This window comes from Pollachius pollachius (assembly GCF_949987615.1).
Source record: "Pollachius pollachius genome assembly, chromosome: 9".
NCBI classification, from domain to species: Eukaryota; Metazoa; Chordata; class Actinopteri; order Gadiformes; family Gadidae; genus Pollachius; species Pollachius pollachius.
The window spans coordinates 23,877,123-23,901,079 of NC_136942.1; the positions used below are offsets into that span (position 1 = coordinate 23,877,123).

Consider the following 23,957-nt stretch of genomic DNA (forward strand, 5'->3'; position numbering starts at 1 on the left):
GGACCAACGTCTGGGAGGACCAATGTCTGAGAGAAGAGGACAAACGTCTGAGAGAAGAGGACCAACGTCTGAGAGAAGAGGACCAACGTCTGAGAGAAGAGGACCAACGTCTGAGAGAAGAGGACCAACGTCTGAGAGGACCAACGTCTGAGAGAAGAGGACCAACGTCTGAGAGAAGAGGACCAATGTCTGAGAGGACCAACGTCTGAGAGGACCAACGTCTAAGAGAAGAGGACCAACATCTGAGAGGACCAACGTCTGAGAGAAGAGGACAAACGTCTGAGAGAAGAGGACCAACGTCTGAGAGGACCAACGTCTGAGAGAAGAGGACCAACGTCTGAGAGAAGAGGACCAACGTCTGAGAGGACCAATGTCTGAGAGGACCAACGTCTGAGAGGACCAACGTCTGAGAGAAGAAGACCAACGTCTGAGAGGACCAACGTCTGAGAGCAGAGGACCAACGTCTGAGAGGACCAACGTCTGAGAGGAGAGGACCAACGTCTGAGAGGACCAACGTCTGAGAGGACCAACCTCTGAGTGGAGAGGACCAACGTCTGAGAGAAGAGGACCAACGTCTGAGAGAAGAGGACCAACGTCTGAGAGAAGAGGACCAACGTCTGAGAGAATAGGACCAACGTCTGAGAGAAGAGGACCAACGTCTGAGAGGACCAACGTCTGAGAGAAGAGGACCAACGTCTGAGAGAAGAGGACCAACGTCTGAGAGGACCAACGTCTGAGAGAAGAGGACCAACGTCTGAGAGAAGAGGACCAACGTCTGAGAGGACCAACGTCTGAGAGAAGAGGACCAAAGTCTGAGAGAAGAGGAACTACGTCTGAGAGGACCAACGTCTGAGAGAAGACGACCAACGTCTGAGAGACGAGGACCAACGTCTGAGAGAAGAGGACCAACGTCTGAGAGGACCAACGTCTGAGAGAAGAGGACCAACGTCTGAGAGGACCAACGTCTGAGAGGACCAACGTCTGAGAGAAGAGGACCAACGTCTGAGAGGACCAAAGTCTGAGAGAAGAGGACCAACGTCTGAGAAAGGAGGACCAACGTCTGAGAGAAGAGGACCAACGTCTGAGAGAAGAGGACCAACGTCTGAGAGAAGAGGACCAACGTCTGAGAGAAGAGGACCAACGTCTGAGAGGACCAACTTCTGAGAGAAGAGGACCAACGTCTGAGAGAAGAGGACCAACCTCTGAGAGGACCAACGTCTGAGAGAAGAGGACCAACACCTGAGAGAAGAGGACCAACGTCTGAGAGAAGAGGACCAACGTCTGAGAGAAGAGGACCAACGTCTGAGAGGACCAACTTCTGAGAGAAGAGGACCAACGTCTGAGAGGACCAACCTCTGAGAGGACCAATGTCTGAGAGAAGAGGACCAGCGTCTGAGAGAAGAGGAACAACGTCTGAGAGAAGAGGACCAACGTCTGAGAGAAGAGGACCAACGTCTGAGAGGACCAACGTCTGAGAGAAGAGGACCAACGTCTGAGAGGACCAACGTCTGAGAGAAGAGGACCAACATCTGAGAGAAGAGGACCAACGTCTGAGAGGACCAACGTCTGAGAGAAGAGGACCAACGTCTGAGAGGACCAACGTCTGAGAGAAGAGGACCAACGTCTGAGAAAAGAGGACCAACGTCTGAGAGAAGAGGACCAACGTCTGAGAGGACCAACGTCTGAGAGGACCAACGTCTGAGAGAAGAGGACCAACGTCTGAGAGAAGAGGACCAACGTATGAGAGAAGAGGACCAACGTCTGAGAGAAGAGGACCAACGTCTGAGAGGACCAACGTCTGAGAGAACCAACGTCTGAGAGGACCAACGTCTGAGAGAAGAGGACCAACGTCTGAGAGAAGAGGACCAACGTCTGAGAGGACCAACGTCTGAGAGCAGAGGACCAACGTCTGAGAGGACCAACGTCTGAGAGGAGAGGACCAACGTCTGAGAGGACCAACGTCTGAGAGCAGAGGACCAACTTCTCAGAGAAGAGGACCAACGTCTGAGAGGACCAACGTCTGAGAGGACCAACGTCTGAGAGAAGAGGACCAACCTCTGATTGAAGAGGACCAACCTCTGAGAGCTGAACACCGAGGCGTTCTCCTCAGGGAGAGATACGTGTGTGAAGGGTTTACTACGCCCTATCTCCCTAATCCTTCATCCCCATTAAGTCATTCAGCGTCTAAAGTAAGTAACCTTCCAACTAGGCTACTGACCAGCCAACCACCCAGGGGCCAGGGTTCCGTCAACCGGCACGCCTGGTTGGATTATTTATTGTTTTGATTTGGACACTAGACCAGGGAGACATGTGATAAGTAACTAGATAAAAGTGTTGGATATCGCCATAGTATTTCACATGACCCTGAAAATGCCTGCATCAGTGTCAACCTTTACTCTGGTGTTTAAGGTGTTTACTTATACACCTCCCAGCGTTCACAGCAGCCTCACTGGTCCCAGTTGAAGACACAACTTTCACTGAAAGTCAACTTCAGAGTTAAAGGTTTCCAGTTTAATTCCAACCTAAGGGAACAAAGTGGAAGTGCAGACAGCTGTTGGTGAAGAGCAGACCCAATCGTGAGCAGCATGCCCCTGAAGGTCTACCACGGAGCAGGCTATATATATCGGAGGATAAGCCCAACGAGTGCAGCACATTGTCCCAACAACAGACACTTGGAGGCAGGTGTTGTTCCTACCGAGGGGCCTTCTATTTCTGGAGGCTTTCTCCGCCCCTCACAGAGAGGTGGGGGATCTTCAGAACTTTAGAGGGCTTAGGTTTCAAAGACAAGGGGCTTTGTATGACATGGAGATCTCAAGACACCCTTGAGGTGGTCCCCCCAGCCTGGGGGAGGGCTGGGCTGTCTTTGTCCTTAAGCAGAGGATGCCTCCGTAATGAGGATTAGAAAAGAGAGTTACTCTGTGTGTCTGTGTGTGTGATGTTGCAGTTATTGTTGTATATAAGGGGCAGTCAACATGAGCAGAACAAGGCGTGGTTTGAGAGGAAGACGTCGTCCTGGTTGATTGATTCTCAGCCATGAGAGGAGAGAGAGCTCTTGTTCTCTTTGACAACATTAACAAGTGCAAGAAAAACTTGCTGAAACAAACTTTCCTTTCCTTTCAGATAAAGAAGTGAGCTTTGGGTCTTACAGTAGGAAAAACACATAGTTAAGCAAAGGTTACACGTGCAAGCGCGCACACACACACACACACACACACACATACACACACACACACACACAGACACACACACACACACAGGGTACAGAACACAAGGTGTGTAGATGAGAGGAGCCTTAAGGTATTGTTCTCTGGAGCAGGAGCCTCATTGGACTGCCTGCAGCACATTCACAGCCAATGTGTGTGTGTGTCTGTCTGTGTGTGTGTGCGTGTGTGTGTGTGTGTGTGTGTGTGTGTGTGTGTGCGTGCTTGCCTGCGTGTGCATTTGTGCATTTGTGCGTATGTGTTTGTGTGTGCAAAAAATGTTGTGTCTGTGTGTGTGCACCAGTAGTGTGTGCGCTTGTATGTTTCAGTTCGATATGTTTGTGTTGACAGGCGGACCACATGGCCCGTTCTCACTGTCCGAGTGCAGCGCCACGTACAGTGAGGCCTCTGCAGAGGTTTCACTTCAACAGTGTCCCCCTGTGTCCCCATGTGTCCCCTTGTGTCCCCATGTGTCCCCATGTGTCCCCTTGTGTCCCCATGTGTCCCCATGTGTCCCCATGTGTCCCCCTGTGTCCCCATGTGTCCCCATGTGTCCCCATGTGTCCCCATCCCTCCCCATGTGTCCCCATGTGTCCCCATCCCTCCCCTTGTGTCCCCATGTGTCCCCTTGTGTCCCCATGTGTCCCCTTGTCTCCCCTTGTGTCCCCTTGTGTCCCCTTGTGTCCCCTTGTGTCCCCATGTGTCCCCATGTGTCCCCATCCTTCCCCTTGTGTCCCCTTGTGTCCCCATCCCTCCCCTTGTGTCCCCTTGTGTCCCCTTGTGTCCCCTTGTGTCCCCATGTGTCCCCTTGTGTCCCCATGTGTCCCCATCCCTCCCCTTGTGTCCCCTTGTGTCCCCTTGTGTCCCCATGTGTCCCCTTGTGTCCCCTTGTGTCCCCTTGTGTCCCCATGCGTCCCCATCCCTCCCCTTGTGTCCCCTTGTGTCCCCATGCGTCCCCATGTGTCCCCATCCCTCCCCTTGTGTCCCCTTGTGTCCCCATGTGTCCCCATCCCTCCCCTTGTGTCCCCATGTGTCCCCATCCCTCCCCTTGTGTCCCCATGCGTCCCCATCCCTCCCCTTGTGTCCCCTTGTGTCCCCATGCGTCCCCATGTGTCCCCATCCCTCCCCTTGTGTCCCCTTGTGTCCCCATGTGTCCCCATCCCTCCCCTTGTGTCCCCATGTGTCCCCATCCCTCCCCTTGTGTCCCCATGCGTCCCCATCCCTCCCCTTGTGTCCCCATGTGTCCCCATGTGTCCCCCTGTGTCCCCATGTGTCCCCATGTGTCCCCATGCGTCCCCTTGTGTCCCATTGTGTCCCCATGTGTCCCCATCCCTCCCCTTGTGTCCCCTTGTGTCCCCATGTGTCCCCATCCCTCCCCTTGTGTCCCCTTGTGTCCCCATGCGTCCCGGGGCCGTCCCCTGCTACAGGCCCCTCGTCGGCTCCAGGTGAGATACGGGCGTGTTAATGAACCACTCACCATGGGGGCCGGCTGGGAGCTCTCCCACTCCCCCTCGCCACCCTGCTTCTCCCTCATTGGCTGCGGCTCGTTTGAACACTCTTCCATGTTATGAAGAGGGGGCGTGCCTTGCTGTATGTCTCTGTCCTCATTGGCCCAGGCCCTACTGTCCCCGCCTATCATTTGCTCGTCCCCTGTGGACGGGGGATATGGAGGAGAGGTCCGCTTGGAAGACATCATCCTGTGGGAGGAGAAGTCCTTTAGTGGATATTGATCCAATACTAACCCAAACCCTTCAGTACAAATACAACTGTCTGAGAAAGGTGTTTTATTAATTATACAATAATTAATAATTAATTAAGGGCTTGCAGGGTCAGGGCTTGTATGTTGCAATACATAACATTTATGTGTAACATATTCAACTGTATTTCAATCAAAGTAGAACATGTTCAAAATATAAAGTGATGCGCAAATTTCACATCAGATAAAAGCACAATGTAGTTACATCTTTACAAATATCACCCCAACTCAGTTCCTATTTGCAAAGCTGAAGTAGTTGACTCAATAAACAACAATCAACAACAACAACAAAACCACGACCAACCACTATGAGATTGAATCTAAATATACACACACACACACACACACACACACACACACACCCACACACACGTTGTGTACGAGGTGAAGCAGATGCCACCCACCTGTCAGTGGCTCTAAATTACATCTAAATGTCGTCTGTGAGATATGGACCTGGGCCTGATGGACCTTATCCTATCGGCATTGGAGTGTGTGTGTGTGTGTGTGTGTGTGTGTGTGTGTGTGTGTGTGTGTGTGTGTGTGTGTGTGTGTGTGTGTGTGTGTGTGTTTTAATGGGGATGCTACGTGTATACGGTGTGTTGGGGGTGAGAGCTGGTCGTCAAAAGACAAGAGGAAGGAGCGTCCGACGGAGAGCTGGGCGAGAGACGTCGTCATGAAACGGAGCAGATAGAGAGAGAGACAGAAGGAGGAACGGTGAGGAGAACTGCAACAGCTGCCATGTTGACATTAACATACTACTTCTATGGCGTACACTTTATTCTTGTTAGCATCCTTTAGTTCCTAGAACTGCAGGTATATCCTGCTGCCTCCTCAGCTCCGTTCAGTTTGGAGTAGCAGGGAGGGGGGGGGCAGACAACATGGCTGGCGGTGTGTTTATCGTTGATATTGAGCTGGTGTCGGTGTGTGCTTCCCCAGGAACGCCCACTGCCCCATAGACCCATACTGATACCTTTAGATGTATTAATCGTCAACAGCGGCAGCCTACTAGCTGTACCATTTTGTATTGTAAGGAAGTACCTTCTGTGATTAGTTAGTTCTAGCAGGGCCGGTCATGGGAAAACCGTCCAGCTGATTATCAGCAACAGAGCTGTAGGATGGGGGCCACGCTCAGATGCCTCTATAATGGAGCGTTACTTGTGTTTACAGGGTTGGACTGGAGAGATACATCACTGCAGTGGATAATGGTGTGCCATCAAAGACGTGGATCAGCTTAGCCACATGGTCACTCTGGTGGTCAAAGCTCTTCTTCAGTAATTGATTTGTGTTTATGGAGCTGTATAGAATGGGGTCCATTTCCATATCATGGACTTGTGGAACAAGGTGGTTGTAGCTCAACCATTAAATAGACATGAGTGCAGAGCTGTGTTATTGTCCCTGTGTGAGGCACAGAGTTATTCTGGGACATGTGGATGGACAGTTCTCTGATTACCAGCAGAAATGCATCTTTGAGAGGGTACGGTTCGGCAGAGGTAAGCCATCCAGTCCACCTTTATAGGTGTCTGTATGTTCTCAGACCCGAGACCGAGGGACATCTGCAGGACACAGGGTATTGTCATTTGTTTGTGTCTCAAAGGAACTTCCCTAGCCGGGGGCTGGCCTTTGAGCCCAACGTATAAACTTGTCTCAGCACTGTTGGTTAGTGACCAGAACCACTGAAGGTCACTTCTCTGAGTGGGAGTATTTGTGTCATTATTTATCATAAGTGGTTATTTTTTATGTATTAATCAGTAACCATGGCATTCAAAACTTAATCCCTACTCTAGTTTTTTGCACTTGGAATTGTCTGCTCTTTTACTACTGGACAATAGTTCCATGTATTTTAAACTTTTGTATAAATTCTATTATTTAATCAAAATATTTCTTGAAATAAAATGTGAATCCAGCCGGGGATAACCTTGTGCCTGAACATCAACACAGTAAATCCATAAAGCACGTTGTGTACTCACGCTAATGTCTGAGCATATTGATTCAGATCCCCCTGCCTCTTTGTCTCCGAGCCTCAGGCTTCAGTCCTTCACCAAAACACTCATATTAGCAAAGAGCAACCAGCGGGGCCGATCATCAGCCTCCTAAATGACACCAACACTAACCTAGAATCACTTTGTGGGGTAGAGGGAAAACACCCTCCCAGGAAAAAAGGAGAGGAGGAAAGGGGGTCCGGTACTTTTGGCAGGGAGCTGGCTACTTGGTAGAAACAATCAGGCATTGTGGAGCAGGGGGGAGACCTGTGACAGACGAGACCAGAGACCAGGGGCCCTCCTAGAGAAACACAACACAAAGGGCCATTCAGAGGCCAGGTTGAGGAGAGGGAGGAGACAAAGGCCTCCGACTTGACCGATTGATGGTTGAATCTCCTCCCAGCTGCGGTTGAGAAGTGAGAACACCAAACAGCAGCAGACGCAGTGGAAGAGCCTTATTCTGGAGCTCAAAATGAACGGTGTCTATTTCCAAAATATTAGATATTTGATCTATTATTACATACAGAGACCGCAGGAAAGAGGAAACTTTCCTGCATCCTAGTACAAAACAAAACCATTTGGAATTATTCGATTCATCCATTTATCATCGACCAATCTAATTGGTGGGCATACTCTTGGTCCTAAAAGCTACCATTGTTCCTTAGAGCAGACACGTCATTTTCAAATTGGTCAGCACCATAAAAGGTGTGTGTGTGTGTGTGTGTGTGTGTGTGTGTGTGTGTGTGCACGTGCGTGCGTGGGTGTTGTGTGTGTGTGTCAGAGGTGAGGGGAGTAGGCTCGGTCAGAAGGTTCCTGGATAAATAAAGGTAATAGGTGGTGGTCGGGGGTGAGGGGAGGTTCTCTGGAACACTAAATCTGGCCTCTGTCTGGACGATCAGATCACTCCCCGCACACGGCAAGCAGAGGGCACTGTCATTGGTCCGACTTTTGGAATGTGGACACACACACACACACACACACACAGTGGCCCGCTTTCTCCTGGAGAATCTCCCTGCTCGACTTTTCTTCCTAAAATAGACGTCCCCCTTCGGCAGCAGCTACTATGAACTCACCTATAGTCTGCTGCGCTAAAGGGCTAACCCTAACCCCGTATTTTAGGGATTTCTAATATATTAAGAGCATGTTTTCTAACTTCAATCACCTGGGACAGGACGGTCTAGTTGTGGTCAGGGTGGTTCGGGCATTTCCCGTTCCCATCCCAAAGGTTCTGGGTTCAAACCACGATGTCCACAGTCCACCTTACAGCATGACTGGACCCTCAAGCCCAACCTGCTCTCTCATGACATGTGTAATGACCCATCCACTTCACTGTATCTTTAGATAAAAGCACAGCAGTAGGATTCAACCTTTACAGTACTGTGGAGGACAGCAGAGCACCACGACAGGCTAGCCTCCAGAGCAAGGTAGCAACAACAGTAGCTCTGGTTATTGGGTTACTCTGACGTCTCCATCACACCCAATCAGAAGCTGAGGTGACATGGGGTGGCTGACGGAACACAACGGCTGGAGTTGAGCAGAGGGTGGCTACAGCACTTCTGGAGTAAAACAAACAAGGGGCACATAAATCATCATCTGCACCCAACCCGCCTGATCCACATGTAAACACCGCAGCATTATGTGGAGCTGAGCGGCACAATGAGGTGCTCTATGTGACAGCCGCCGGAATGTCTTTAGACTATAACGGCCGATTCAGGTTCCCCCATTCACTCAATAACAAGGGAACAACATGGACTGAAACAGGATTGGAGGGAGGACGAGGGTTTAGAGTAAAGGCTGTGTTAAATCTCAACTAAACATGACAGGAGGAATTGGCCAAAATACCTCATGAATAGATTGGGGTTTACAAACTCAATGCACTGAACTATATCAATACAAATAACGGAGATTCTATTGCGACCTTAGATCACCCAATAATATTACAATTATTATATTATTTGATAGTAGCTTAGAGCAAGGTGGAATTATATACAAGTGGACGGCTACAGTTGGGAATCCAACAAAAATGTGTACGGCATTGTCACCAATCAACCTCACAGCTAACAGAGGGTCCGGTGTCTCCAGGAATCTCCTTCAACCCAGCCATGGAAGGGAGATGAATGTCTCATTTATGCAGCTAAGGCAAACCAAAGTTCTAGGCAGGCGCTGACAGTATGCAACTCCGCTGAGCCCAATAGGGACCGCAGAACGCCCCGCCCCCTCCCAATCAAGGAGAGCCTTATTGACCAACACCCGCCCTTAGTGTTGTTCCTGGCCCTGGAACACACCCATGGCTAACACAAATACAGTACACACGTATAAATGTATCTAGAACATGGCACAGTTACAGGACAGACCGCAGAGAAGCCATTGAAGACCTGAGTCAACAGCGGCGCTCAAAGGGGCTGTTGTCGGCCACCTTCCCTCTCTGAGGACTGGTCCTGCTGCTCAGACGACTGGTTAGAGAGCAGTGAGCTGGATAAACAAATCCAAAGACACACGTATACACGCTACCAGGCGTTGCTTCTCTAACTATCGACATCCTTTCTCACAAGCCGACAATTATTATAATAGTGCAAAGGAAATTAGCCTTAAGCCTGTAGAGGGAGCGTACCTATGTTCCCCGGGTCCTATGTTCCCCGGGTCCTATGTTCCCCGGGGCCTATGTTCCCCGGGTCCTATGTTCCCCGGGTCCTATGATCCCCGGGTCCTATGTTCCCCGGGTCCTATGTTCCCCAGGTCCTATGTTTCCCGGGTCCTATGTTCCCCGCTTTGTATGTGACCGGGGAACATAGGACCCTGTGAGCAAATCATTTTTTCGTAGGATGGTAGGGGCAAGTACCGCGTTTTTCGCCTCTGATTTGCCTGTGATTGGTTAGAATGGCTCTCCTCTCATTGGTTATGGTTATGGTTAGGGTTAGGTTCAGGGTTAACCCTCACCCTAACCCTAACCTTCGCACCCGGGGAACATAGGACCTGGGGAACATAGGGATGACCCCCCTGTAGACAGCTAGCCTGTTGAGCTAGCCGTCAAGAATACTCAGGGGATAGAAGCTAATGCTTCGTTCATCTGTTTGGTGTGAACTGAAGCGCCACCTGACTTGTCACATCAAGCTGCTCTTGGACCTCCTCTACCTGTAACTCGACCCCTCTCTCCAAAGTAAACACAATGCCATTGAGATTCTCTAATCATCTCGTTGTAAAGCCTTGCTGCGACATGAACTCACACTAAGCTCAAAGTAGCTCCTAACATTGGAGAGAATCCTATTATCTGAGGAATAAAGCCCAGCCTCTTCTCTTACTGTCCACATCACTGGGAGGTAAGTGGTTTATCAGCCTGCGAGTACACATATGCTCACATCATTTGGCTACACAAAGGCAAGATCAAACACCAGAGGAGTTTGGTTCAAAAGAATGAATCACTCAAGTTAAGTTGAGTGAGTGAATGAATGTAGGATATGTCCACAGTATAAGTGTGACTATAAGTGCCAAGTGTGAGTTTGTAAGTAATATAGTATACGACATTTGGATGATACTTTTTTCTTCAAAATGCCTTACATTGCAACATGGGTGCACACCCTTAGCATTTTGCTAGTCTGAATGTTGGATTCTGATTAGATTGCTACTTTATTTAAAAGACTCCATAAAGCCGTTGTTGCTGACATAATCCGAAGGTATCGTCTACATCCAGGACGTGGATGGCACAACAGCTGCCCGTACACATATTTTAGAGTGACTACATTAGCCCTGCGGCTAGAAGCAAACAAAATGACCATCAATAAGTCATTAAGGCTTCACGAGACACACATGAATTCCAAATGTTCAACCCTTCACATAATTATGTTCTAAAACGACGTGTGTGTGTGTGTGTGTGTGTGTGTGTGTGTGTGTGTGTCGCTCTGACTGAGAAACCAGCGCTGGTGTACGAGTTCAACTGTTCTTGGGTTTGCTGACAGCTGTGGACAATGGGTCGGCTCCAATATGGCCGCATTGGCGATCGGTAACAACGTCGAGGAACGCTTGGCAGAAACATCGGGTGTACATTAAAACGTGTTTTTACAGCGGGATGAATTATTTCCATTTGGTTCAATTCAAAATGACAAGAGAACATCAAGATCCAACAAAAGAATTCCACATGACTGCTGTGCCGTGGGGATGGGGCCCGATGGGGGGGTGGGAGCCAGCATCAAGTGTCCAAACAGGTGGCTCCGGGAGCAACTGGGAGGTGCTAAAAGCAGCTAATCCCAGATTAACTTGAGCAAGTCACTTCCGATTGTAATCCCCATTGCATCGCTGTCCTCCTACAATGCGCTTTGTTCCCGGGCCGCGAGACCTTGGAGGATTTAGAGGATGCTTTGGGAGTGTGGAAAGAGCTGAAATATTCACAGCGACAGCACTTTCTAAGCCTCAATTAAAACATGTGTTTAGTTATTTATGAGCAGTCTTGAATGCAGAAAGCAAACTGACAGCTCACACAAGTGGCGTGTGAATTGCCTTTCACCATCATAGCCGTGCATAATACTTTAGACAGATTTAAATAATCATATTTGTATTGCATGTTGTAAGGTCTCTCATTTCAGGGGTTAGAAACAACAAACTGAAAGAGTCCCGATAGCTTCTGACCAACTAGGGCTTTAACACAGCTTTAAATAAATTCTTATCCAGATGAAAAAGATTGTTGCCATTCGCTATTTTAACCGACATTTAAATTGCTGTCTTTTAAATGTACTGAAGAGTATAAAACTAACTTGACCTCTGAACTTCTGTTGGACAAAGGAAAGTCAAGGAGTTTGAAATAGACAGAGTGACAGTGTGCGAGTGTGTGTGTGTGAGTGTGTGTGTGTCTGTGTGTGTGTGTGTGTGTGTGTGTGTGTGTGTGTGTGTGTGTGTGTGTGTGTGTGTGTGTGTGTGTGTGTGTGTGGTGTGTGTGCGCGCTTACGTGCGTGCGTGCGTGCGTACGTGCGTGCGTACGTGCGTGAGTGCGTGCGTGTTATTACAGCTAAATTAAAGGAGCAGGAGCTTTACCCCCTCAGGGCTTTTTGAAATTTCTCCCTGCAGTTCCAATCACATTTGATGGAGTGGGTGAGCGTGTGTGTGTGTGTTTGTGTCTGTTTTTGTGTGCGTGTGCCTGTGTGTGTATGTCGGGCATACTGAGTTGTCACAGTTCGTACTAATCCTTTCTGCAGTATATCCTTGTTAAACTACATACCAAAACGTATAGTGTGTGTGTGTGTGTGTGTGTGTGTGTGTGTGTGTGTGTGTGTGTGTGTGTGTGTGTGTGTGAACATATCAATTGAACTATAGAACGTGTGTGTCCATCACCAGGGATGGTGTTTGTGTGTGTATGCAATGGGAAAGAGGCTGACTGATTTGAAACAGTGATTCTAAAGTTTAAATGATTTGATAAGATGAATCAGATATCACACGGGCAAGTGTGATACTGAACACAATCATGCCAACCGATTTCATACTGAGCCTGCACTCCAAAATAAAATACCACAATGGCAGAAAACACATGTACCCAAGCATTCGTTCATGAGATCCATGCAATGGAAGGCTGAAATGAGTCCCAAATAAGCCTGATTGTAGACGTGTACTGGTTTAAATCAATGTTTAAGGCTTTATAACCATTAACATGTAAACAGACACATTCAATCACTAGTCTAATATTACGGAGTCGAATACGTGGCCTACCAACTGTGTTTCCAAAACGTAAAACGTATAACACAACTGCAAATCCCATAACATAAATGGAAATGCCAAAACAAAATGAATATGCTTTGGTTTTGGTTGTTTTGGATATGCAGTTCTTTAGACACATCACGGCCACGGTACAATGTGCATCAGATGCAGCTCGCTCCTTCAGGACCGGGTCCAACCACCAAAGTTCATTTGTATACTTAGATTTAACCCCGATTTGTTTCCAAATTCTTTCTTTTGCACAAGTGATAAGACAATAAAAAATTCCTTTATCTTTACATATTCTGATGTATTCCCATTAAATTGATCACATCCGCTCTGAGTGAGAGATCTCTGCAGACAAGTCTTAACTGAACAGACAGAGGCTTCTCCTTTCTCTGTGTAGTATAGAAAAATGACCTTCCTGTCTCTCTCTCTCTGTCTGTCTGTCTGTCTGTCTGTCTGTCTGTCTGTCTCTGTCTGTCTCTCTTGCTCTGTTGGTCTCTCTCTGTCGGTCTCTCTCTGTCTCTCTTTATCCCTCTCTCTCTATCTCTCTCTCTCTCTGTCTGTCTGTCTGTCTGTCTGTCTGTCTGTCTGTCTGTCTGTCTGTCTACCTGTCTGTCTCTCTGTCTGTCTCTGTCTGTATCTCTTTCTCGGTTGGTCTCTCTCTGTCTCTCTCTATCGCTCTCTCTCTCTCTGTCTCTCTCTCTCCCGGTCTCTCTCTCTATCTGTCTCTCTCTATCTCTCTATCTCTCTGTCGGTCTCTCTCTGTCTCTCTCTCTGTCGGTCGGTCTCTCTCTCTCTCTCTCTCTGTCGGTCTCTCTCTGTCTCTCTCTATCTCTCTCTCTCTCTGTCTCTTTCTGTCGGTCTCTCTCTCTCTCTCTCTCTCTCTCTGTCTCTCTCTCTCTCTCTCTCTCTCTCTGTCGGTCTCTCTGTCTCTCTCTATCTCTCTCTCTCTCTCTGTCTCTCTCTCTCTCTCTCTGTCTCTCTCTCTCTGTCTGTCTGTCTCGTCCTCTCTTGGCTCTTTTCGGCTGGAGCCTGAGATACGTGGGTACTTATGAGGCCCTGATGATAGTGAGGCGCAGACGGGATTGTGTATAGGGGAGGTTGGGTTGTTTGAATTATTTTTCTTTCGGAAAAACACACGTTCAAAAGATACACATTTAGATAAGCCCCAAACAAATGTGCCGGTCCTTAATCTAAACGTGTATCCTCTTAAGTCAACAGTTTGTCTTTCTACATTATCTCCAAGTGATCCATCAGCTAAGGGTGAGGCGCTCCTCCTTATCCTCTTAATAAAGTGTTGGACCGCTAGGGTGCGGAGACGTGGTCTGTGGTAGTATCAGTCCCAGCAGCCTTCAGTAGGCCTCTACTATCAAGCTGTGGTTCACACACAAATCTGCTTTCCTGAACATGGTGAGACTAAACTAATGTATGTCACGTCTAATGTCTAGCTTAGCCAAGTATTCTTAAAACATAAAAAAATAGAAAACAAATTAAAGAAGAGAAAATTAGCCCTCTCAAATAAAATAAAATCAATATGAAATACCATCTAAGCACACAATGCTTCGTGGTCAGAGGAGGCAAGCAGGAGGAGCTGGTGGTCAGGGTCGGCATTGGGCAGCACTGGGAGTTACTCTGCATGGTTTTGGTTCGCTGGTATGCAAGCCGCTTGTCTAAAAAAGCAATGAATAATCAAATATACATATACAGTGTGTTTATCAATGTATCAAGCCGTATCCATGATGAATGGCATCGTGAAACACCCTCCCTCCTCCCAGATCTAGCTGACTGAGGATCAGCTGCTTGTGTGTGTGTTGAGGGTCAGGAAGGTTAAGACCTGAACACTGATTATGGGAGGGCAGGTGTCACAGCCGGCCACCTTCCCAGACACCTGGCCAACTGATCCAATCCCTCACACACACAGCAGGCTGTCAGTGGGTCAGATTAAACTGTCCCTTTCAGGGCCCTTATGGGGTCGTGACCATTTTTGTCAGAGTCTTTAAAACAGTCCATAATAGCATCAGGTCATTTCACGGAACTCCTGCAGCCGCAACCGATTAATCATCCCCTTCACCTCTCGTGTGCATCCTGTAGTAATGTCCCAAGAGAGGTATGGACGGTTTACATCGGACAACGATGTGAGGCACAAGGGTCCAGCAGCCATCCCATCGGTTCTTTACAGTCTCTTATTAATGAGTGGAGAGCCAAAGTGTGAATGCTTGGTTCCACTGTGTCCTCCATGATGATGATGATGATGATGATCATCATCATCATCATCATCATCATCATCATCATCTCTATGAGACTAAACAAGATGGATGCTAACCCTTAGGCTCCAATGGTGCTGGCTGAATTAGATTGGAGGCTTTGTAAAAAGCAAGTGCAAATCTAATCAAGCGGAGGACCTCAATCATGCTAGAATGTACTCAGAAGATCCCATCAGTAAAGATGGAAGTCCAGGCGCACTGTAAGAATCGAATGGTTAGCAATTAGGGTCAGTTGTTTTAGCTGACAGCCGCTTTAAAACGTATTGCTGGGCTTTTCCCTTCCGCTGTATTAAGAACAATGTAATTATGCGCTGGTGGGTGTTAGGAGAGGTTGGCTGGGGGTACTTGCTTAGGGTCAGTCTGTAAAAGGCCTGCTGCATCTGACCTTTCATAGGTTTTTAGTACTTAAGCACAGACAGCCACACACACACACACGCAAACCTAATCCCTTTAGTTAAGAAAAACAGAGGGATTGAGAAGGAATCTGGGTCAGCTGTAGGTGATGGTGGAAGGAGAGAAGGTAAAGGGAGAACACTTTCTCTGGCCGCTCTGCTGTGGTATGTGCTGGATCGCTAAATCTGGGGAACAGGTGGCGGCCACAACAGCTGAGGTTAACACTTGACCTCTGACCTCTCCCAGCTCCTGACAGCTAGTGGCGCGTTTCCACCGGTGGGTGCGCTTTGGCCCAGCACGCCTTGGCCCAGTAGTGAAGTTGAGGTTTGGCCCAGCTCAGTTACGGCTCAAGATCAACCGCCGACAGTACCCTGATGGTAGGGCGGGGCTTAAGCCGGATGGCGATAGCCACGGCAGCTACATAAGCATCATAGCCTGCTAATTAATCCAATGAAAAAGAAGAACGCAACACGATGAACAAAGAGCAAGCGTCAAACTTTTTTTGCACAACATTTTCTTCAATAAACGAAGCTTTCCCAAAATAATCTCTTGGGCTAGGGACACCAACAACTAGACAGTCTTTGTTGTGATTGACCTGCTGAACATGTTTCTGTTGCTGTATGTATTGTCTTACCAACCTGATATTTTTTCTTCTTTCTTTTTATTTTCTACCTTAATTTAACATATGACTTTTGATATGTCTGTAACCCCCCCCGTTCCATTTGAAAAAGAAAAACAATAAAAATGTTGATCACAAAAAAATAAACGAAGCTTTCGCCGTTGTCCAGAAATACCTTGCGGGTATTGTGTTTGTTTGTTATTATCCCCCTGTCACACAGAAGTGATGATTCTGTCGACCTATCAACAGACGGCGTGTGAAGCTAGAACTTGTTGGCACCCTTTCAGACGTCTCAGTACCCCAACGGAGGAGTACTGCGAGACGAGTACGCCTCATGATGGCTTAGTCCAGACCCCGCCCACTTTTGGCGTGGAAACGCGAACCATTCCGCACCTTCGCATATCGAAGCGACCCACACCCGCCTGTGGAAAGGCGCCATAACACAGGCGTTGACGTGGAGAGAGGTTGGCCTCTGAAGGCTTCCTCTATTAGACCATGAGGAGCTGCTACTTGAAGGCTAATGCTAATCGCCTAATAGCGCCGTTACACACTCACAAAGGGTTTAGCAGGCACACCATCAGATGATAGTTAAATAGTAATCCCAATGCTGAGGTCTTATACAGGCCAAGGAATAGCTTGGAGGGAACATATCGGAGCAGATGAGAGACATCGTGCTATGAGTTGGAGAACACAGAATAACTCTCAGTGAGGTTGTGCCGATTCAAATTACCTAAACGGTTTGTTTTTCATTCAGGATTTAACTCTAAGATGTAAACACAGTATGTGTTCGGCCAGAGTCTGGAGAAGAGAGGGCTGAACAACTATGGCTGTGATAATGTTGATACTGTGCTGCTATTTTTCTGCAACAACCACGTGCATCAGACACACGCAAACATTTCCTGTGTATGAATGACTGTTGATCCAGAGAGAGGCGTGCAGACGTTCTCCTGACACAAGCCCTCCCTGCTCGGGTTTCAATCTGCCCTCTCATCTCCTGGAGCGTGAGCTCACCAGCGAGCAGCGGGCCAAGCCACAGCGCGGTCACAACAGACAAACGCTCATCTCCAGGAAGGCGACCTGCGGTCTGCTGGGGGGAGGAGGAGAGAGGAGGAGAGAGGAGGAGGGAGGGGGGAGAGGAGGGGAGGGGAGGGTAGAGGGGGAGAGAGGAGGAGAGAGGAGGGGAGAGGAGGGGGGGGAGGGGAGAGGAGGGGGGAGAGGAGGGGAGAGGAGGGGAGGGGAGGGTAGAGGGGGAGAGAGGAGGAGAGAGGAGGGGAGAGGAGGGGAGAGGAGGGGGGGGAGAGAGGAGGGGAGAGGGGGAGAGGAGGGGAGGGGGGGGAGAGGAGAGAGGAGGGGAGGGGAGGGGAGAGGGGGGAGAGAGGAGGAGAGGGGGGGGAGAGGAGGGGAGGGGAGGAGAGGAGGAGGGGGGGGAGAGGAGGGGAGGGGAGAGGAGGGGGGAGAGGGGGGGAGGGGAGGAGAGGAGGAGGGGGGGAGAGGAGGGGAGGGGAGAGGGGGAGAGAAGGGGAGAGGAGGGGAGGGGAGGGGAAGGGAGAGGAGGGGAGGGGAGGAGAGGGGGGAGAGGAGGGGAGAGGAGGAGAGGGGGGAGGGGAGGGTAGAGGGGGAGGGGGGGAGAGGAGGGGAGGGGGAGGAGAGGGGGGGAGAGGAGGGGAGGGGAGAGGAGGAGAGGAGGGGGAGAGGAGGGGAGAGGAGGGGAGGGGAGGGGGGAGGGGAGGGGGGGAGAGGAGGCGAGAGGAGGGGAGGGGGGAGAGGGGGAGAGGGGGGAGAGGAGGGGAGGGGAGAGGAGGGGAGGGGGGAGAGGGGGGGAGAGGAGGAGAGGGGGGAGGGGAGGGTAGAGGGGGAGAGGGGGGGAGAGGAGGGGAGGGGGAGGAGAGGGGGGAGAGGAGGGGAGGGGAGAGGAGGAGAGGAGGGGGAGAGGGGGGAGAGGAGGGGAGGGGGGGGAGATGAGAGAGGAGGACAGAGGAGGGGAGAGGAGGAGAGAGGAGGAGAGAGGGAGAGAGGGAGAGGAGGGGAGAGGAGGGGAGGGGAGGGGAGGGGAGAGGAGGACAGAGGACAGAGGAGGGGAGAGAGGAGAAGAGAGGAGGGGAGAGGAGGAGAGAGGAGGGGAGAGGATGAGAGAGGAGGAGAGAGGGAGAGAGGGAGAGAGGAGGAGAGAGGAGGGGAGAGGAGGACAGAGGACAGAGGAGGGGAGAGAGGAGGAGAGAGGAGGGGAGAGGATGAGAGAGGAGGAGAGAGGGAGAGAGGGAGAGAGGAGGAGAGAGGAGGGGAGAGGGAGAGAGGGAGAGAGGGAGAGAGGAGGAGAGAGGGAGAGAGGAGGAGAGAGGAGGAGAGAGGAGGGGAGAGGGAAACAGTGACTCAGCCCCTGAGCCTCTCCCCAGCTCCCCACAGCCGACGGAGGACAAGGACGAGAAGGGGGGATCACATTTGCAGCAGGCCCTGTTTCAAGAGGTAAGAGAAAAGAGAAAGTGGTGGAGCCTGGGCGAGGGAGGGCCTGCTGCTGCTTCTCTTTTAATATCCCGTGTCTGGCAGGACGCCTTTCTGCTGGGATCTGAAGCTATGGGCTCCACCACCAACCCATAGAGGACCCAGCTAAAGCTCTCTCTGTCTGTCTGTCTGTCTGTCTGTCTCTCTCGCTCTCTGTCTGTCTGTCTGTCTGTCTGTCTCTCTCTCTGTCTGTCTCTCTCTCTGTCTCTCTCTCGCTCTCTCTCTGTCTGTCTCTCTCTCTCTGTCTCTCTCTCTCTCTCTGTCTGTCTCTCTCTCTGTCTCTCTCTCTCTCTATCTCTCTCGCTCTCTCTCTCTCTCTCTCTCTCTCCTAACACCCAGAGCCAGATGCAGGCATGAGACTGCACAAAACCAAACACATAGGAAGCACGTCGCACTCACACACACACAGCTTACAAATGGCGTACTCTACTTTTACAATAACTAACCATGTGTTCGGTATAAATAATTGCGTGTTTTTGAATCAGCTTTTTAGGGCAAAAAAAATCAGACAAAAAAGTCTGCTTTGATAGCTCCTGGATTCTCATGATCATTTTGTGATTGGTGTGAAACGTGGAAGTCTGTGGCGTCTCTCCGTCAACACACCAGTGCTATCTGGGAGCAGAAGAAGAACGCTCAGACAGAATGAAAGTATCTGGCAGCAATAAGGTCAACTCTGAACCATGTAACTGTTATCCTTTAACATGTCAGGTTCCCTACCACACGGGGCCTTTCAGCCAACCTGAACTCAATGTCGATGTGTATCCCTTTAGCTCAATCTTGCAGTGGAAGGCTACGTGGAGCTAGCCTGGTCCTACCAGACTCTCGTACTTCATTTCATTTGTACAGAGTCCGGACCTACTCAATTGACAAATGTTAACTCACTTGAAGGCGGGTGTCTGTTGAAGTTTAAAACTATTGGATCTGCGCAGTGCCACTCTGGCTCTGCCATAACCAATCGCAAACGTTTGGCCGGGAATCACGTTGCGCGCGGGCTGTAGACAAACCAATCACCGTGCGCGAAGATGTCCGTCAACGAGAGTTAACTTTAACGTCATTGGTCTCAGCCACTCCCTCTGTTCGCTGATTGGACGCACAAAATTTGGACGGAGAAAACCCAGGAATATACCACAAACCCAGACGTAGTACTGAAGGGAAATTGAAATTGAGGGGAAGTACTTAGGCGGGCGGAGCCAGGCTAACGTTGAACATGATTGCCCACCATTATCATTGCGGCAGAGTAGTGAAAAAGTCCTGACCCAGGAAACAACGTTACAATCTGTTAAACACTGCCCATTAGTGCATCTGATTGGCCTAATATTGTACATTTCATTCCAGGTCACGCACAGGATCACAGGGTAAACCAGAGGCACATAACAGACTTTGTTTGGGGGGTTGGTGGCCAAACGGATAACCTCAGCGGGCTCATTAGCTCATTAGCTTGTTAGCTTACCGCAAATCAGTCCGAGAGGCTTGGCAACAGCTGCGCTGCGCTAACTCCGCTAACGCTCTGTAAATGACTGTCATTATGGTCGCTTCGCAGCGGGGATCCCTTCAGACCTTTCTCCGAGACACACTGGGCCTGTGCCGCAGGACAACAGCACGGTGGACATCTCTAGATATATATATATATATATATATTTATAAGGGCTGTCAAACGAATTGTAATCACGATTAATCTCATAATCTCATGAAGTTGAATTTGATTATCCAATGGAATGAAACATTATCATTTATACCAAATGTACTTGTTAAGCAAATCTAGACCAAGTGATCTTGAGGGAGTTTCATTGACTCACTCAGTGTGGGTTGAATATGAAACTTACGGAACACCACCTTTTTAGGAATTGTAAACAGGCAGTAATTTAGTACAATTGTAAACCAACAGTTACTACTGTACTATGCTATGTTATTACTGTAGTTAAATTCAAATAAGTAGCACCACAGATATGGGAATTGTAAACAGGCTGTCACCTACTGCAAGTATAATTTAATGTAAAGTAAGTGGAACTTAAAACAATAATGAAGGTTTACATTCTGTGGCAAAAACCTTTTTTTCTTAATAGTGTTCAAATAAGATTGCGTAAACTCATTATCATCGCGCAAATTGTAACAGCCCTAATATATATATACATCTATCATATCATACATATATATATAGAGAGAGATATGCATATATATATACATATATATCACTGATGAGTTGGGAGGTCTTTATAAATGTATTTGTGTAAATACAATAGATATAGAGTTGTAAAATAGAGATTTTACAACTATGAAAGTATGGCAACAGAAGACTCACAGAACTGTAAAGACAAAAACACATTCATTGACTTGACAGCATGAACCAAACTTTTCATCACCATCCATTACTGAAATACTGAACATTGTCAAATATTCAGACCAATGGAAAACATGACCTGCAGTCAAAACCCTGTATTAATACATGGTCAGATGGAGCCTGTCTTAATACATGGTCAGATGGAGCCTGTCTTAATACATGGTCAGATGGAGCCTGTCTTAATACATGGTCAGATGGAGCCTGTCTTAATACATGGTCAGATGGAGCCTGTCTTAATACATGGTCAGATGGAGCCTGTCTTAATACATGGTCAGATGGAGCCTGTCTTAATGCATGGTCATATGGAGCCTGCACCCTTTTTCAGAGCTCATCCATCTCAGCAGAAGCCTGAATAGTGTCTGTCCCGACAGGATCGATACTGTGTAAAGAGCATGATCTGATTAGGAGCGCTCCGTTTGCTCATCTTACCGCCATTCAATTGAGTTAGAAGACATATGCATGCTGAAGGACAACATCGGGTTTGTTGAGATGGGGACGGAGACTGGTAACAAACTTAACTAAGTGGTACATTTCTCATTATCATTGCCCAACTCATGGCTTCAAACACGGTGCAGGTCGGAGGGGTTGGACCTCTTCCTCAGTGTCGCAACAGAAGCCACCGAAGGACTCGCATTGAAGCAGTGTTTTTATCAACTGAAACTGAATTTGTTCTTTTGCTGATGTGCATGAGCCTGTTTAGCTGCGCGGCTTAACATTCTTAAACAGGAGAGCCAGATGGTTCAACCATCCTCCGCCAGCTTCTGTCATTTCTTGGTGGCTTCGCTCCAACACAGAAAGCCTCCTGGTGTCACCTACCTACAGCCGCTTGACTCAAGATAGCATCGCCCGCAGAGAGAGAGTCCGCTAAAGAAGGAATAGTGTCTCGCTGGTGAAACGTTCCTGGAGGGCTGCCCGCTCAAGAATTTTAAAAAGCCCCCCATTCTTTGGGGCCCATGAAAGCCTCTATTGAGGGGCCATGGGGCAGAATGCTGGCCTGGCGTGGAGGTCTTTGCTGCGAGCACCAAATCAAAGGCGTTCTGTGTGCACTGGCACCGTGAGGACGATAGGGACATGGACACAGTCAACTGCTGCTTTGTAAACCTGGAGCCTTACAACACATATCCATTCAACACACACACACACACACACACTAGATACACACTAGGGTGCGCCCCTCCCTGCCTACACCAGGGTATAACAGAGCATCCCTTCTCTGGGAATACTTGGAGGTGCCACATTATCCCAGGAGTGAGTGAGACTTTGGTGGTCCCAGTGTCTTCATCTGTTCCCCATTAAATGTATATCCACGTGTGTCCTTCGTTTCTTTTATGCCATCTTGTTGTTTATGCTTTTTTTGACATGGGTTGAAGTACAGTAAGATACGGACAAAATCATCATTCAAATCCCATGATCTTTCATTATTTAGGAACAAAGACTCACAGGAAGGAGAAGAACTCTTGCAGCCTCTTCTTACTGGCTGGTGAATTAAGGATTCATGAACGCCACCTGAAAACACAGGAGAGACTAATTAAAATGCATAATTGTTCATAAAGGCCTTTTTTATAGAAAAGCAAGTTGCTTTGAAACGTCAGACATGAAGTCACAACATGCTCCTGAATTATACTCAACATTACTTTGGTTTTGGAACGTTATCGGAGGAGTCAACTCTATTCGTAATATTTTCTTTCTGCAGCCCTTTCCTATAACAGCATTAATACATAATCTTTTATTCAATGGTTTATTATTGTGTTATTACATTAGAAATTGTTTTAAAAATACAGATATATTATGTAGATGCATAAAAAAAAAAAATGGAATGAAAAATTTGGGGTTTGACATTTTGTTCAGTCTTTGGTTTGCGGACGGTTGAGTCTCAAACACAATCAGTGCTGAGGTTTAAGAGCACTTGAACCCCAGGTCGAGAGGTTTAAGGGAGCAGTGTCCTGGCTAGACCCCCGCCTGCCAGCCACAGGATCTGGGCTCTGGTTTCATGTTCAACCGGTGGTCCTCCAGAGGGATGCTTCACTCATTACCATAGAAGAAATTCCCCTCCCTCTTCCCTCCCCCGTCTCGCCTCCACTCATTTAGTGCTTCTTTATTTTGTTCCAGGAGGAGCAAAAAGCTCTTCACAGGATCGACGATCACTGCTCTCCGAGGTCACTCTACTCCACTAGAACTCAACCAGGTGCAGTAGGTCACTCTATGAAATAAACCAGGTGCAGTAGGTCACTCTGTAGGACTAAACCAGGTGCAGTAGGTCACTCTGTAGGACTAAACCAGGTGCAGTAGGTCACTCTATAGGACTAAACCAGGTGCAGTAGGTCACTCTAGGACTAAACCAGGTGCAGTAGGTCACTCTAGGACTAAACCAGGTGCAGTAGGTCACTCTATAGGACTAAACCAGGTGCAGTAGGTCACTCTGTAGGACTAAACCAGGTGCAGTAGGTCACTCTAGGACTAAACCAGGTGCAGTAGGTCACTCTATAGGACTAAACCAGGTGCAGTAGGTCACTCTGTAGGACTAAACCAGGTGCAGTAGGTCACTCTATAGGACTAAACCAGGTGCAGTAGGTCACTCTATAGGACTAAACCAGGTGCAGTAGGTCACTCTGTAGGACTAAACCAGGTGCAGTAGGTCACTCTATAGGACTAAACCAGGTGCAGTAGGTCACTCTGTAGGACTAAACCAGGTGCAGTAGGTCACTCTATGGACTAAACCAGGTGCAGTAGGTCACTCTATGGACTAAACCAGGTGCAGTAGGTCACTCTGAAGGACTAAACCAGGTGCAGTAGGTCACTCTTTAGGACTAAACCAGGTGCAGTAGGTCACTCTATAGGACTAAACCAGGTGCAGTAGGTCACTCTATAGGACTAAACCAGGTGCAGTAGGTCACTCTATAGGACTAAACCAGGTGCAGCAGGTCACTCTATAGGACTAAACCAGGTGCAGTAGGTCACTCTGTAGGACTAAACCAGGTGCAGTAGGTCACTCTAGGACTAAACCAGGTGCAGTAGGTCACTCTGTAGGACTAAACCAGGTGCAGTAGGTCACTCTATAGGACTAAACCAGGTTTAGTAGGTCACTCTAGGACTAAACCAGGTGCAGTAGGTCACTCTAGGACTAAACCAGGTGCAGTAGGTCACTCTGTAGGACTAAACCAGGTGCAGTAGGTCACTCTGTAGGACTAAACCAGGTGCAGTAGGTCACTCTATAGGACTAAACCAGG

General features: G+C 48.6%; 1 protein-coding gene across 1 annotated transcript in view; it reads right to left on the reverse strand.

Annotated features, from left to right (window-relative positions):
• Window positions 1-23,957, reverse strand: part of LOC307080743 (transcription factor Sox-6-like) — a gene marked incomplete at its 3' end in the record, with an annotated part of 62,175 nt that overhangs the window by 18,635 nt on the left and 19,583 nt on the right. Inside the window, exons 2-3 of the mRNA XM_079743608.1 lie at window positions 22,171-22,236; window positions 4,678-4,897 (exon numbers count right to left, since the gene is read on the reverse strand). Coding sequence (XP_079599734.1) covers window positions 4,678-4,896 — 219 coding nt within the window. The 5' untranslated portion in view covers window position 4,897; window positions 22,171-22,236. The remainder of the gene's footprint in view (window positions 1-4,677; window positions 4,898-22,170; window positions 22,237-23,957) is intronic.